The sequence below is a fragment of the Mytilus edulis genome, chromosome 5 (assembly GCF_963676685.1).
Source record: "Mytilus edulis chromosome 5, xbMytEdul2.2, whole genome shotgun sequence".
NCBI classification, from domain to species: domain Eukaryota; kingdom Metazoa; phylum Mollusca; class Bivalvia; order Mytilida; family Mytilidae; genus Mytilus; species Mytilus edulis.
The window spans coordinates 68442080-68460053 of record NC_092348.1 but is presented as its reverse complement, the minus strand read 5'-3'; the positions used below and the strand labels follow the sequence as shown (position 1 = coordinate 68460053).

Sequence of the window (17974 nt, the reverse complement as noted above, 5' to 3'; positions counted from 1 at the left end):
TGATAGTTAACGATATTAATTAATATATGGCTTTCAAAAGTCTAACTTCAAGTGTTCTCGTACATTTTTTTGCCTAATAAGGACAATCAAAATGCTTTGGTTAAGCTATTTCTAATAACCCCTAAGACATCTAAGACATAAATAAAGGACAAGAGGTGTATATCATTTCATTCTGACACATGAATTTAATTTCCCAACTTTAACCGAAAATTGTTTATTTCTTAGTAAATTAACTAATTTGAATTCAAATAAATAATAGCACCAAATATAATTATAAATAAATCCACGGCGATCTATTTTTATTTGTCACGAAATTGAATATGTATTTTAAATGCGTGTATTAAATGGTGCCTCTTGTTTTATAATCCACTGATCCGAATAGACACTCACACCTGGTAAGGTGTGCCCTAGGGGCCTACTTAAATACCGAAGTGCAAATAACATTTTACCTTTTAACTCCACGAGTATTGCCATAGAACCATAAATACACACATCAAATAAACCTAGTCATAGCTGAGATAGTTAAAGGTCAATACGAGTACACCAAAATATTGTCTTTACAGATTAATGTACTTTAATTTGTTCACCTTATCAGTCCGAAAAAATCATTATTTAAAAAAAATATATAACTTTTTGTGTTGTCTAAAAAATTTAATGGAATATATACGTTTAACATAGAAAATTTATCTGATGAATGTGTACAACTGCACGTCTGTGTGTTTTATTTTCTTATTATCGGATGGTTATTAGATATAGCATTAGTCATAGGCGCACTTACGATTACGTTAAAATATGATTAAAAACCAAGACTTTTAAGGGGGTTCGCGGGTCTAAATCATTTATATAGGATTTCTCTATATTTTTCTATAAATGAACTTTATCTTATAGTTAATAGAAAAATAAAATAAAAAAGTGGGGTCACCGTTCATTTGCGCTCACAATCTGCCTTCGAAAGAAGCATACATTTTTGTAAAGGTGGGTTTTTTCTGTTGAAGTAATAGGAGAAATAAAGGTAATATCGAAATAAAAAAAGAAATTTATTACAGAAATCGCTAAAATTTTACAATAATTTAGTTTAAATACAGCTTATATGGAAATTATATTAAACAAGAGGCTCTCAAGAGCCTGAATCGCTCACCTTAATTCTTTTGGTTAAATCTCTCATCAATGATTATTTTGGCTTTTCAATTTATTTAAATGTTTTTTGGATCGTCCTATTTTCTTCAAAAGCCAAAAAAAATAATCATCTTCTCCTATGTTCTATTTTAGCCATAGGAGCTATGTTTCTTGACATACAAGGAAATAAAATATAAAATTTATACTAGATACTCTGAAACTCATTTAGCCTAAGTTTGGCTGAAATTGATACAGCAGTTTCAAAGGAGAAGATTTTTTAAAGTAAGTCAACATGATGAACAAATTGTGAAAAAAGTCTTTAAAGGGCAATAACTCCTTAAGGGGTCAATTGACAATTTTGGTCAAATTGACTTAATTGAAGATCTTACTTTGCTGAACATTATTGCTGTTTACAGTTTATTTCTATCTATAATTATATTCAAGATAATAAACAAAAACAGCAAAATTTCCTTAAAATTATCAATTCAGGGGCAGCAACCCAACAACAGGTTGTCTGATTCATCTGAAAATTTCAGGGCAGATAGATCTTGACCTGATAAACAATATTACACGACGTCAGATTTGCTCTAAATGCTTTGGTTTTTGAGTTATAAGCCAAAAACTGCATTTGACCCCTATGTTCTATTTTTAGCAATGGCGACCATGTTTGTTGATAGATCATAACTTCGGATACAATTTACAAACTAGATACCCTAAGGAACATTCAGTTAAAGTTTGGAAGTATTTGGCCCAGTAGTTTCAGAGGAGAAGATTTTTGTAAAAGATTACTAAGATTTACGAAAAATGGTTAAAAATTGACTATAAAGGGCAATAACTCCTAAAGGGGTCAACTGACCATTTCCGTCATGTTGACTTATTTGTAAATCTTACTTTGCTGAACATTATTGCTGTTTACAGTTTATCTCTATCTATAATAATATTCAAGATAATAACCAAAAAACAGCAAAATTTCTTTAAAATTACCAATTCAGGGGCAGTAACCCAACAACAGGTTGTCTAATTCATCTGAAAATTTCAGGGCAGATAGATCTTGACCTGATAAACAATATTACCCCATGTCAGATTTGCTCTAAATGCTTTGGTTTTTGAGTTATAAGCCAAAAACTGCATTTGACCCCTATGTTCTATTTTTAGCAATGGCGACCATGTTTGTTGATAGATCACAACTTCGGATACAATTTATAAACTAGATACCCTAAGGAACATTCAGTTAAAGTTTGGAAGTATTTGGCCCAGTAGTTTCAGAGGAGAAGATTTTTGTAAAAGATTACTAAGATTTACGAAAAATTGTTAAAAATTGACTATAAAGGGCAATAACTCCTAAAGGGGTCAACTGACCATTTCCGTCATGTTGACTTATTTGTAAATCTTACTTTGCTGAACATTATTCCTGTTTACAGTTTATTTCTATCTATAAAAATATTCAAGATAATAACCAAAAACAGCAAAATTTCCTTAAAATTACCAATTCAGGGGCAGCAACCCAACAACGGGTTGTCTGATTCATCTGAAAATTTCAGGGCAGATAGATCTTGACCTGATAAACAATATTACCCCATGTCAGATTTGCTCTAAATGCTTTGGTTTTTGAGTTATAAGCCAAAAACTGCATTTGACCCCTATGTTCTATTTTTAGCAATGGCGACCATGTTTGTTGATAAATCAAAACTTCGGATACAATTTATAAATTAGATACCCTAAGGAACATTCAGTTAAAGTTTGAAAGTATTTGGCCCAGTAGTTTCAGAGGAGAAGATTCTTGAAATAGTTTACGACGACGACAGACGACGACAGACGACGACAGGATCCACCAAAGGGAGATAATTTGGAACTTTTTCAATGAAGTATACATTTTGAAAGTCATCTGGGGCCAACACGAATTGATTGTTTTGAACGATTTTTGTACCATATGATAAAGTAACAACTACAAAAGGAACTTAATAAAATTTGTAATGAAAAACAAATGTTTGATTTTTTTCTGAAATTTTTATACCCTCGAGCCTCCTTAATGATTGTATTTTTTAATCCCGTCATGCAAAAAACCAGGAGAAAACATCACAACTTACAGGAAGTAGCTAATATTTTTTCATTAAATATTGAATTCTCCTTTATTACTGCACATATAGCGATAAAACTTTGTGAATATATATCTTATGTCATTATGTCAGAACATATTTAAACCATAAGTTAAAAATCATGATATTTCCCTTTGAGGTTCTTAAAAGTGAAGTATGTTCAAATATTTGAGATTTTGTGCGATTCCTAAATGTATACGGTGAATGATTGTCAGAGGAAATGGACCATATTTCATTTTTTATTGTAACTCTAAAGTGAATAGAATAAACCTTTTAATACTCAAAACAGAAAACCTCTATTAAATGAATTAATCAACAAAGTCATGATGTATTTTCAGACTGCTAATAAGACATGTCGACCTATTTGGCTCCTACTCCGTAAAGACATGTGCATAAATACAAAAATAATCAAGAATGTGCATCAATACAAAAATAATCAAGAGTCAATCAGAAATTGTAGGTCAAATTAATTAAATTTAAATACTGACTTATGTTAATACCAAAGATGTGATTGAATGCTTTACACTGTAACCAAATGTGTGTCAAAATTCTTCCTTGTATTAATACTTGTAATAGCTTCAACTTGTACCACAACCTTTAAAACATTTTATGAGAATGTTTCCTGCATAAATTATAAATTAAAGTCCACCAATTTGTATACTGGCCTCTACTAGCCTTTTTTATTATGTAAGATGAGGGGGGGTCAGAGGTGTCCTGATCCTGAAATCCTGGGCTTATAAACATGAAATCCTGAGATCCCGAATTTATAGAAATTTAAACCTGACATCCCAAATTCGAAAAAAAGATTCCTGGATCCTGAAAGGATCAATCTTGAATTCCTGAGCTTAAAAACACCTGGTCTCAGAGTCCCTATAGAGGTCCATCCCCCCTCTAAGATAAGTAGTGACATTTATTTGTAACAGCTTCTATAACAATATTGAAAAAACTCAGTAAAAATGAACCAATAACATAAAAACAACATAGACACCCCTTATATCCAATAAGCCTGAAAAGGGCATAATAAAGGGCATGTCCTTCAATTCAAGAACATTCACAAGACATATAAAACTGAATTATTAGCATACAGTGTAACCTGCCTAATCTGACACATTTTCATGGTCCCAAAATATGACTATCCATGCAGAAAAAAAAATGAGTATTCCGACACCCTGCATAATTCGACATTTTTTTCTGGTCTCCAAGTGTGTCAGATTAGACAGGTTACACTGTATATGTCTCTTGAAAGATAATTATACATCTCTTTTGGACTCGAACTGCTAGTGGCTTAATGAATATGTATAAAAGTGATTTCAAAACCCTTGGAATGCATAATTTTAGAAAATTCATTGGTTACTATAACTACTTTAACCACCAAGGCAGAAATCATCCTATCAATTTGTAAACAACATAATTTGTCTTTATTGTCTATAATCAATCAAAATAAAAGTCTATGATAGATATAAAACTCAATATAATCGACAAAAAATAATTTAAATGTTTTACTTTTTGATTACATTCTAATCTATCCTTTGAAGCAAGAAATAAAGGAATTAATCAAAAGTTGAAAAAAAAATCCCCCTAAAAAAATAATGACCAGATATAATAATTAATCTGTGGAGTGACTATAAAGAATTTTCATGTATAGGTAAATGTTTTACTGTTTGTTTTGATTTCAATCTTTCCTTTGAAGCAAGAAATAATGGAATTAATCAAAAATTTAAAAAAAATCCCCTCTAAAAGAAATAATGACCAGATAAAATAATTAATCTGTGGAGAGACTATAAAGAATTTCCATGTATACCTATAAATCACCACTTATGTACATTGTTGACACCTGGTCTGTGTTGGAACATGTAGATTATTGAGATGTAAACAAACAATGTCAATAACAATCTGTCATACTGTGGTATGGAAATGACTCATGTAGTTGTCATGTATTATATTAATTATTATATCTTAATAAGGAAAATTGAATAGAAATAGGATGCCATACAAAATATCTATTTTTATCTCTAGTTTGTTGTCACAGTATAACAATTGTTATGAAAATTTAAAATTAAAGTTTGATGAATATACCAGGTTCATATTTTCTATTTTTCATCTTTTTTCAAAGTCATTCAGTTTGAAAATTAAATAAGAAACAAAATCTATCTTTTCTTACTGCTCATAAAACTCTTTAAATCTTAGTCAAATGAATATTGATTTAGATCTTCATTTAAATTGTTGTAAAAAAGGGTGGACAACATTGGAAATTGACAGAGCTATGGCAAAATTGAAAGGCCATGAAAATACAAAACTCCATGAGCTATTTCCGTTGTATTGCACATTATAAGCACAAATCGGGTCAAATTGTAAATAGACTAACTGTGGATTCATTAATATTCATCGGATACCAATTTTTGTAGACTTCGTAAGTACAGGGAAACCACGATTTTAATGTTCGATGAATTACAGAATTTCTAAAGGAATGTATGCAGACTTTGCCAAAACAACGAAAATAAATATCCACTAAAATTGGTACCCACAAAAAAATAAATGTTTCCACATTAACTACTTTACTTCTATGATAATCCACTTACTTGTCATAATCCAGTATAGTATTGAGACGATGTGCTATAGTTAGTATTGTACAGTCTTTAAATTCTTCTCTAATTGTTTTCTGTATTAACTCATCTGTTTCCATGTCAACAGCAGCAGTAGCCTCATCCAGAACTAAAATCTTTGTTTTACGTAACAATGTCCTCGCTAAACAAATAAGTTGTCTTTGACCAACACTAAAAGTAAATAAGCAAAAAAGAGCTTAATTAAATAAACATGTAATTTATTTTTAAAATTAAATTTCATTGGAGTAAGACCATTTTTCTTTTCATACCTGCTGAAATCATATTAATATCTGATCTACATGAAGTTAGCTTTTCAATTTGTCTTAGTTATATTTTTACATATTGAAAATCCATGGTTGTTGCATTTGGGAAAATATGTAAACAAGTATCAAAATAGATACAAATTCAAGTTTCTTTGACAGGTACAAACAACAATATGTCCATTGGACATCATGTTGGATTTGTCTCACACTGCATCAATTTCAAAACGATAATTTATCATCTCTTAGAGAGTTCACATCAAAATGAATATATGTACTAACATTCAAGATGATGTGACCATGACTTATTTTATGGTAAACTAACAAAGTTGACGGGCTACTTTACGGTTCCCACTTTTAACCAAAACTTTAATCTCATACGGAATAAAGAAACAAACTAACAGACAAACCAGAACACAATTTGATCACTTCTATCATAGGTCTGGCGTTATAATAAGTACTTCAAAACAGTAATTGTTCTGTTTAGCAAATGAAATTGGGATTCACTTAAGATTAAGCTGCCTCTGCATAAGTTGACTCAATTGACAGTATCAGAGAAAATCATATCACAGTGAACATTAAATACCATTTCATTATGGGATTTTATTAATTTTTTGTCAAAATCATAGCTGGAAATATTATTCCTCCCTGTCTAGGCCATGTAACATAACACATAATGCTAAGGTATCACTTTAAAGATGACCAAGGTATAAGCTACAGAGTATAAATTACATCTTAGTCAAACGCACCTTAAGTTTCCTCCTCCTTCTCCACATTCATGACTCAGTCTCTCTGGTAACTCAGATACAAATTTCTTCAAATGAGCATGCTCCAAGGACGTCCATATTTGGCTATCAGTATACTGATCAAAGGGGTCAAGGTTCATTCTCAGTGAACCAGAAAATAACACAGGATCCTGTAAAAACATATGGTTTGTTTAAAACAAATTCAAGGCATACAAATGATCTTCTATTTTCATATAATCAAAGTGCTTAGACTCATTGAATGGTAAATTTATCACTGGGAAGTAAAAATTAAATATTGAATTGTTTAAAGGTGTCTTTGTAGTTGATTCAACTACAGTTCTGGACAAAGGAAGATAACTCCATTTGTTTAAGATAACGTTGATATTTTAAGACCATATATTAGATTCCTGCACCTTGCACAAGTTATGTAATTTTCTGAATATGTATAACATCATTTTGTAACTTGAATATCTGGGGATATGTTTAATTGATATAATTCTGGAACTGTTGTTGGATAGGATGTAAATAATAATCAATGATCAATGCACTATATTTCATGTATCTCAAAAGTAGTGATGAACCTTGGAAGACTTAGAAACCAAGTTAGTATCATAGTGTTTTGATTCTTAACCCAAAAATTTTCATTGAAAGGCATCTGTGTAATAAAGTTAAAACATATTGCAACTTTATTTTACTTTTTAATCTTTATTTTACATATTGAAAATTATCTTAACTTTATCAGGAGCAAGTTAAGTCTCTTTAATGTAAATGAAAAATAAATGAGTTTTGTTTGTAAATGAAGTGATAATTGTATTTTAATACTATACCTGAGGTAAAATGGTAAGCTTGCTACGTAGATCATGAAGACCCATATCTGATATTCCCTGTCCATCAATTACAATACTACATTCAGGGGTCACCACACCAGGCGAAGTGAGCGACAAAGTCGCTCTAGGTCTCCCCACTTCGCTCTAGAGAAGCTCCAGGGAGAAGTTTATGTCGCCCTCGATTTTCAGTAAAATTCCCCAATGTCGCCTCATGATTTTTGAGAAATTCTCGATTCAAACGTAAACGACCAATAAGGTATTGAAATACAAAGCATGTTTCCCCCAATTCAGAACTGATTTCTCCGCAATAGTATCATACATCAACGTAAAAATTGCATGCCCGGGTGTACTATAAGCAAGAAAAAAGAAAAATCTCGATTTTGTTATGATTGTTTATTGTCCGCCATCTTTGTTATTGAAAATTGTAGATGGCGCCATTTCATCTTTTCATCTCTCATCATTTACCTTATCCATATTGAAATGCACTATTAATTTTTATGTTCTTATATTTACTGACAAAATGTGATGTCCCATAAACAAATTCAGATTTCTTTTCAAAAACGGAATATTATCAACTGGTATTCGCTTGTATTATTACTACGTATGTAGTTTAGTACACTGCCGGGAACCAGCACAACAATTATAAACTACAATACGCAGTCGGTTTTTTGTTCAGGATTTTGTTTTACAGACTGATACATGTGCTTTGTTTCAGCTAAAGGTCCTTTAAACAGTATTTCAATGAATATCTGCTCATTAATTTGATAAGGAACGGCAATATTTACTTCCAAAGTCGTATATTTTTGAAAAATATAAAGTAAGAATTTTTGACGTGGATCGCACCGTTAATGTTTTTGATTTACAAGTACCTATTCAATTCCGGTTATGAAAAATACGACTTTTTCGATGTTACTTTTTGTGATTTAGTCATTTTTAAACACTCGTGAAGTGTTTTAGAATCAATAACATACATTTCTAACGGCTACTTGATTTTGGAAATCGGCATTTCCATAAAAATACCGCAAATGTGTGCGATTACATGTACACGATTTGAAATTAACAGTTTTACTTTACGTTTTCAACACATGTCAAACAGTTTTCTCTCTGAATTCTTATTAAATATTATTTTAAGAACAAATGCATTTTGAATCATGATCTTAGCTATGAAAGACAGTGAAACCGTATTTTAACTTTTCTTAATTGATTATCATTTTTGTTTTAAAAGGTTCTTGGACTTGGTTTAATTTTAAAATCTTTGAAATGCAGCATAATTTGATCCAGGTCAAATCTTCAATTCATTCAGACCTACCAGAATAAACATAGCTCTTATGTTACTAACTTATGGTCCTTATGTCATGATATTTTTTGACAATTTGCATAGGACCACTTGTAAATAAAAAAGTATTTCAGACTACAAGCATGGCAAGACAAGGACTTACAAAATGTACTTCCTAAGCAATTGTCATGAAAAAATGATTAGAAAAGTAACAAAAAATTTTATTCATAAAAAGTATAAACGCGATCTGTCGATTTTCCCTGAAGTCTCCCTGTTGGGCCTTCACTTCTCCCTGAAGTCTCCCTGTTGGGTCTTCACTTCTCCCTGTTTGGCTGCCAGGGAGAAGTGACTTCTCCCTATAATTTTGAAGTGTGGTGACCCCTGACTACATACCTGAGGTAGGATGGTAAGCTTGCTACGTAGATCATGAAGACCCTTATCTGATATCCTCTGTCCATCAATAACAATACTACATACCTGAGGTAGGATGGTAAGCTTGCTACGTAGATCATGAAGACCCATATCTGATATCCTCTGTCCATCAATAACAATACTACATACTTGAGGTAGGATGGTAAGCTTGCTACGTAGATCATGAAGACCCATATCTGATATCCTCTGTCCATCAATAACAATACTACATACCTGAGGTAGGATGGTAAGCTTGCTACGTAGATCATGAAGACCCATATCTGATATTCTCTGTCCATCAATTACAATACTACATACCTGAGGTAGGATGGTAAGCTTGCTACGTAGATCATGAAGACCCATATCTGATATCCTCTGTCCATCAATAACAATACTACATACCTGAGGTAGGATGGTAAGCTTGCTACGTAGATCATGAAGACCCATATCTGATATCCTCTGTCCATCAATAACAATACTACATACCTGAGGTAGGATGGTAAGCTTGCTACGTAGATCATGAAGACCCATATCTGATATCCTCTGTCCATCAATAACAATACTACATACCTGAGGTAGGATGGTAAGCTTGCTACGTAGATCATGAAGACCCATATCTGATATTCTCTGTCCATCAATAACAATACTACCATCAGAAGCTTCTATAAGTCTGAACAATGCCATCATCAAGGAAGATTTACCTGCCCCCGTTCTCCCCACTATTCCAACCTAAAAACATAAATATATCAAAAATATATAATGCAACATAGCTTAATTGGATTCCAATAGTAATTCAAATTTTCTATAAAAAGAACTTTTTGTATATAAATGGGCTAAAATTTTCTTGTATCATTACAATTTTTTTTTTAATTCTTCAATTTCATAATGTTATCTTAGCAATGTAAGCAGTTGAATTACAGATTCTCACCATAATATTTCTTAAGTCAAAATTTTAATCTTTCAAGAAAGGCAAGAAATTTTATAGCTAAATTTGTAGATCTCATATTACAAGTATTTTTTTTTCTCATAGATATAGAATAGTTACCTTTTCTCCTCCTAGGATTTGACATGATATACCCCTGATAACTAGGTCCAATCCTTCTCTGTATCTAGTTTTATAATCTATGAAGTTACAGGCTCCAGTGTTTGGCCAATCATGTGGTGGTCTCCTGAAGGGTCTGATCCATTCAGCCTATAACAAAAAAATTGTAAATTAAAATATAACTTGATGGACGAACACAGTTTTACCCTTCTAACTGGAAGTAAGGCACAGTACAAGAATATAATACTGCTGTAATTAAATCAAGCATGAGTCAATTTTTCAAGAGTAGTTAAAAGGTTTATACAACCTGTAAAATTAAAAAGAAACTTCATGGATATATTCTTAAAAGAAAAGTGTTCTAATATGTTGACTTAAAGTTTATCAAAAATCACATTGAACAGACCATTGACAAGCATGGTCCAGACTTGGTACATACATTGTAAGTAAAATATTTTTAGATTATCCCTAAACTCCAAACAAATTTTGTTTGTCATTTTAAAGACTTCAATATGCATTTTCATACAACTATTTCATCATAAAACTTTCGTCAACTATAAATCTGTTATTTTTACTTTTTTTTTAAATTATGCATATAATGTTTTAAAATCTAAATCTTAAAAATAGAACAAAATGAAATAAATGAAGAATCATGGACACAGATGATGCCACAGCTTACATATAATGTTATAAAGGGACATACCGTAGATACTCGCTTATAAGTCGGAAGTTTGGGAGTAAAATTCAGAATCCAGAGAGGGGTACCGACTTATAAGCGAGATCAAGCGACCAGAGGAAAAATCCAAGCTCGAGAGAAGTGGTCAGGAGTGAATTTCCTGGTCAAAACTACGTCGGTGATTGCCAAACCTACATAAATCCCTAAATTAAAAGTTTTTGTTGAAAATAAATGACTACAATACTGTCTTTGTGTTTTATTTGTTCTCTGTTAACATTTTTCTTTCAATTTGTTTTGAATTTCCGACTGCTTCCGGTTTGTGTATTGATTTTCATGGTCAAATGGTTTGTGCATAAACCCAAAAGAAAAAGCCAAGAACCAAAAATGAAAACGAGATAACAATGTACCAACTATGTAAAAGGATGTATTCAGCGGAGTTATTGTGTCATTATTGTGATATCATGATATCAATTCAATACTTATAAATCATACAATAATCAAAAATAATTTTAAGATTCATTCCCAAGATCAAAATATTATTCATTAAAATGTCTCAGGTAAACACAAAGATTACAAAATTGATTGGCAAGCCAATATAATCCATTGATAACCCCTAATTAAGAGACAAAGAGTTGTATTCATTAAAGGTGTGAAAAACATCAGTGATAGGTGAACAGATGACACTAATGAGTTGGGAGTTATTTTAATATAAAGTTGATTAGCTTCACTTAATTTTTTTAATCCTTTATAAATCATCACAATATAATGAGAATTATGAAGTGTACATGCTCCTTTAACACTGAGTTATGTGTGCCGTGAAAATATTGATTGACTTTAAATTTTTTCAGGTTCATATTGGTTTATGTTCGCTTTTCTCAAACAATAGGTTGTTAGGTCATACCCTACAAAATCATTGATGCATTACGTAAACAACACATGGCTAATCTGTAATCAAACAGTGAACAAAACAACAAGAATAAATACATCTTTATTATTAAACAGCTATATAAATTATCATAATCAACATCAACTAAATTCAAACCAAACAAACATTCATGCAGAAAATGAATATAATTCCTGGATTTGCATTGGTTTTACCGGCGTTTGAATTAGTAACTGTCAGCTGCAAACAAAAATGTCCAAATTTTGTCCGACTTATACGAGGGTCAAGACTAAATCCTCAGAATTTGGAGCTGAAAAGGGCATCCGACTTATAGTCGGATCGACTTATAAGCGAGTAGCTACGGTAACTTACAAATGGTGAAAGAGAAACCACCCAAATTTGTACTTGATCTGTGTTTTGAGGTAATAAGTATTGTGTAAAAGTTTCATAACATTTAGTTAAAGCAAACTAAAGTTAGAGAGGGGAAACCAACTTTGGGATGTATTTAAGTATTTTACAAGGGTAACACTTAATGTCGGGAAAAAAGGGGTTGCTTAACAAATAGCAAAAACAAAACAAAACACAAAATACAATATCCCTACCTCTGTTTCTACTTCAGCATATTCTTTAAGTCTTTCTACAGATACAACATTGGTTTCTAGATCACTGGAATTCCTCACTAACGAGTTTAATGCACTTGTTACCTGTAATCAGTTAGGATTCATATGACAATGTAGGTACCAATTTCATGGATAGAGAACACAAACATTTGATGTCAAGTACATGGATTTCACAAAGTCATGTGTGTGTGTGCTTTAAGGAAATCATAATTTCATATTTCATGATCACATGAAAAGATTTCTTTTAACTTTTTGAAAGGTTGTCATAGTATAGTCAAACAACATTCATTTTATCTGGATAGACACATATGAACTCTTTAAAACATTCAAATTAAATATTTTAATTTACATATTTTGATCAATCATCCTCATATGAATAGAGATTATTTATCAAAAACAAAAAAAAATATTTAAAATTATTTACTATTTTTATGTCCCAAAATATTATACCAAACTGAGTACATAAGTTATATATAATATAAAAAAACAAGAATGTGTCCACAGTACACAGATGCCCCACTCGCACTATCATTTTCTATGTTTAGTGGACCGTGAAATTGGAATAAATTCTCTAATTTGGCATTAAAATTAGAAAGATCATATCATAGGGCACATGTATACTAAGTTTCAAGTTGATTGGACTTCAACTTCATCAAAAAGTACCTTGACCAAAAACTTTAACCTGAAGCGGGACAGACGGTCGAATGAATGGACGGACGAACGAACGGACGGACGAACGTACAGACGGACAGACAGACAGACAGACGAACGGACACACAGACCAGAAAACATAATGCCCCTCTACTATCGTAGGTGGGGCATAAAAATAGAATGATGGTAAACAATTGTCACAAAGCAAATATAATTAGTGATTGATGTTTTAAGTTTACACTCAAAACTTAAACAAGCATTCAGTGATTTCTTGCAACTGGACTGACTGGTAATTTTCTTACCAGAACATTTTTTTAAATATTGAAATTAAATATTTCTTAGATGAAATAGCTTGCTCAAATTCTCCAATACTTAAATGCTACATCCTATTGTCATAATATATGCCATTGTCATTAATTTGGATGTCATAAAATATTTTAAAAAATTGCCAGTTGCAAAAAAAAACAGTCAATACTTCTTTGATTTTAGCAGCAGAGTGAACATTCTCTATAAAGTTTACCTGTAAAGCATATGACACGGACAAACCAACCAATCCTCCTGAGATATTTGAAACAACCGCAAACAAGGCGGCTGAAAATACGATTAAGTTTCCTATGAACTCTAATCTCCAACCTAACCATCTGAAAAACAGAATATCAAAATTTAAAGTAATTTTGATTTTTCAAAAACCAATTAAACCCATATCTCTGTTATATACAAAATGTTTTTTTATTCATTTTTATGCATATGTTGCTTAATTCTTAATATTCTATTACTTATAATTCTAACATTACAAGAATGACTAAGTTGAAGCACTAAGCATTCAAAGTAAAGGAAAACAAGGAACAAACTGGAAATAATCAAAATTAAGATAAAATTTATCCAATGTTTAACACCCAGTTAAATAATTTTTCACATTTAAGCTGTGACATCAGAAACTACCAAAAGAACAAGAATTTTCCAATCATTGGAGTGCAACTCACAAATTTGTGAACTCAAAAGTATGTCATTCCTTAAAATTTCAATATTTTGCATTGATAATTGGCAGTATTTACAAAGAGTAATTAAAAGTTTTTTTCATCTGTCATATTGTTAATCCATAACCTCCCTCAGTTTTCTGCAGATATCTACTTGTCAAGCTTTAAAGTCCAGTTGTCGTTCCTCGGCATCAGGTCAAGATGTTTTTATTTTGTACTCATCTAAGATTGATTTGGCTATTTTTAGATCCATTTTGGTCATACAGATCTTTGACTGTTTCAGTTTTTATCTTTCAGATATTTGGCTTTGAGAGTTCTTGATTGAGGTAAATCCAGGAAAGAGTTTTGGACGTATGAAATTTAAAACATTTTCAGACCCTTAAAGTTCAAATACTTGGCTACTTTCTATAGAGAATAATACATGGCAAAATCCGTATCATATGCCGTATCATCCCGAGATACCAATATCAGCCAGAGGGCATTTAGGCCCGAGGGATGATATTGGTCGAGGGTGATACGGCATGTGATACGGATTTTGCAATGTATTATTCTGTTTATCATATATTTTTTAAAACCAAATTAAACCGTACAAAAATGCATTTGTGCAGAAACAAACTTCACGAAAATTATGACCAAATAAACAATAAAACTTCAGATATTTCTACATCTTATTGTACTATTTTATATAAAAATCGCTCGTCAAGTTACTGGGTAATAATTATTTGGAAAAAAATCGATTTAAGTTGAAATGATGGGACGTTTTATTTTTTTAATAGAAATCATTTTTTTCCCTAAGCCTGAAAATGCAGCAACTGGACATCATAGGTCAAACGTTGACGTCATTCTAATTATGACGTCACGCCAGGTATGTGATACGGATTTTGTTATGCGATACGGGTTTAGCTATGTGATACGGGGTATGCGATACAGGGTAGGTGATACAGACTGGAAAAAAGAACCTTTATTAGATATACAAAATTGCTGTATTTTGTACTAAACATATGATAAATCATGTTATCATATGATGATAAATCATGTTATCATATGTGATAAATCTTACATTTTGCCTAAATTGGTTTATTTCTACCAAGGAAGAGAAATATTTACCTGTTAGATGCTATTTTAGTAAAGTAGAAGCTGATATTTTTGTCGACTCTGTCTAGGGACTCCTGTATAAATCTAGGCTGCTCTTTGTAGGCCCTCAGTGTTGAGGCTCCATTAATAGTCTCACTAAAGTGATTAAAAATTGGAGACTTTGTTGTGGACTCTAACCTTTGTAACTGTCTAGAGGTAGGTATATAAAATTTCTGTAAATAAAAAATTTGAAAAAGATTGGTCATTCAAATATTATGAAGGATGTTGTGGTTTGTTGGTCTTTTAATGCCAAGATTTCCCGCATGTTGTTTATCAATCCCATTAAATTAAGATATCTAAAATTACCTTTTAATATTCTATCTGTCTACATATCAATCTATCTTTTTTTCAATCAATATTATAAATAAATCATGTTTTCAAGAGTTAATCGTACATCTGTTTATATAAAGTAAATCTCAATCCAGTGGGAAGAGGCATAACTCTTTGTGAGTTTTACAAGAAGATCTGTCTACATGCAGTTCTAAAGAAGGATTAAGTTAAAAAAAAGTTTTGAGATTACAGCAGTTTTAGTGAACAACATATAATCAGTCACCTAGTATAATAAGAGTGCACACTCTGAAATGTCTTGCCTGTTTTACTTATCACAGAATTAATATTGAAAGTATGTAATATGAAGGTTTTAGTGTAGGTATCAAATGAACTAAACATAATCAATGTTGTATGGAAATGAGGTCATGGTCATTTGAACCCTGCTAGATAGACATGTACACCTCACAGTCATGCTATACACTAAAATCATACCACTGACCACTGAACCATGGTACTGAGAATAGTTTGTGGATTGCATGATAAATAAATGTCATATTTCAAGTGGGTCTCATTGGGGTCTAAGCGTGACACAGGATTGCTGATTTTTTGGTAAGCGAGACACGTGAAAGTCAAATTGTTGTGCCGTGAAAACGGAAAATGAAGTCTAGTGGGACACGGGAAATAACAAAAAACTGAGAACTGTTAACGTACATAGTGTAAGCGGGATACGGAAATCTGACAAAACAGTTAGGGGGATCCGGGATCAGAACCCCCAAATTAGACCCCTTTCAAGCTGCCCACGAATGTATGTAAATGTTTTATTTCTGACATCTTAACAATAATATAATAGTTGAAGCCTTTGTATGAGGTCAATACGATGATATATATTTGTCCTCCATCAATATACTACTTGCAGGTCGATAAATCCCTATATTGACTATATTCAAAGGTAATTATTATACAATTATAGCCTTTGTGTGAGGTCAATTCAAGGATCTATTGACCTGAAAGAAGTATATGATTGATAACGAAGTCAGAGGTCGATATACTTCATTGGGTCGATATATCCTGTATTGACCTCATACAAAGGTTATACTTATTATAATATTATTAATATCCGACCATATTTGTATCAATCATTTAATTTTGTTGAAATTTTATAGATGTCTCATTGTCACTTTGACAATAACAACATATTAGTCTTTCTTTTAATTATTTTTTTTAAAAAATTTTTGTGTACATCTTATGTATTTGAAGATTTTTTTCAAATTATCCATCATAAATAAACACTGTTAAAAACTTTTAACAATATCATGAAATTCATTCGATGTTGATACAAAGTATATTGGTTTTTAGATATTCTAAAAATAACTGAAATATCACTTTTGCTATCTGCTGTTTTCTATCTACCTTCAAAAATATAGTTTAACATGTGACTATCCCTGAACGAATCAAATTAGTTAAAATATACGAATTAATAATATTGAATAATATAACACCTTTACCTACCTGCATGAGGTAATATACAATGGCCAGTGGTAAAACAACAGCTAGAAATATAGGTGTACTGTAAGTTATAACAACCAATGTACTCAATGTGTTGATCGTTGTGCCTAGAAACATCCTAAAGTTCATGGGTAACATGCTGTCTATGGTGGCAACATCACTGGAAAATCTATTTACAATTCTACCGACTGGTGTTGTATCAAAGAAGGCCATTGGAGCTTTCATTATATTGTTTAACATGTCGTAATGGAGTTGTCCTGAAGCTCTGACCTGTCCTAGTATGGCAACAAGGGAGTAAATCAATACCATTATACCTAAAAATACAAAATATAAAACATGATGGTAAAATGGAATAAACTGCTTCGCTGAGCACAGCTGGATACGCACCAGACTGACCAGAGGTCCAACCCTGAAGAGTTGGGGCAAAAATGGACACAATATTCAAGCTTGATACTGGTCTGAATTGGGGTATTGTAATTAAATATTTGACATATTATAGGTTTCTGAATAAATATTGTGAAAGAACTTGAAGTTGGTTATATATGAATTGAATTTATATTCAATTAAAGATTTCTTGCTGTTGTGCAATACACTGTACATGTGCTGTTGCGCAATACTTAGTAAATCAGTTGTCAGACTATAAACAAATAAAGTTCAATTAATTCTAAATATCATATTAGAAATTTATGAAAATCAAAAGAGAGCTTACATCAATAGATATAAACAACTAACCAAAGTTTCATGAGAATTGCTGACAACATTTTTGAGATATTGTCCAAAACTGGAAAATCCCCCCTTTTTTAAGGAATAAAACCCCATAACTCAGAAATGTAAAATGTAAAGTTTATAAAATTCTAAAGGGAGCTTACATCAATAGATCTAA

At 31.6% G+C, this 17974-nt stretch overlaps 1 protein-coding gene across 2 annotated transcripts in view; it reads right to left on the bottom strand.

The window, feature by feature from the left end:
• The window catches only part of LOC139524342 (multidrug resistance-associated protein 1-like), a 63402-nt gene that overhangs the window by 4986 nt on the left and 40442 nt on the right, over positions 1–17974 (bottom strand). For both annotated transcript variants that reach the window (XM_071319109.1, XM_071319110.1), the window contains 8 exons: positions 17095–17405; positions 15289–15488; positions 13725–13845; positions 12536–12637; positions 10381–10527; positions 9906–10064; positions 6825–6991; positions 5792–5986 (listed from right to left, as the gene is read on the bottom strand). In XM_071319109.1, the coding sequence (XP_071175210.1) occupies positions 5792–5986; positions 6825–6991; positions 9906–10064; positions 10381–10527; positions 12536–12637; positions 13725–13845; positions 15289–15488; positions 17095–17405 (1402 nt within the window). The remainder of the gene's footprint in view (positions 1–5791; positions 5987–6824; positions 6992–9905; positions 10065–10380; positions 10528–12535; positions 12638–13724; positions 13846–15288; positions 15489–17094; positions 17406–17974) is intronic.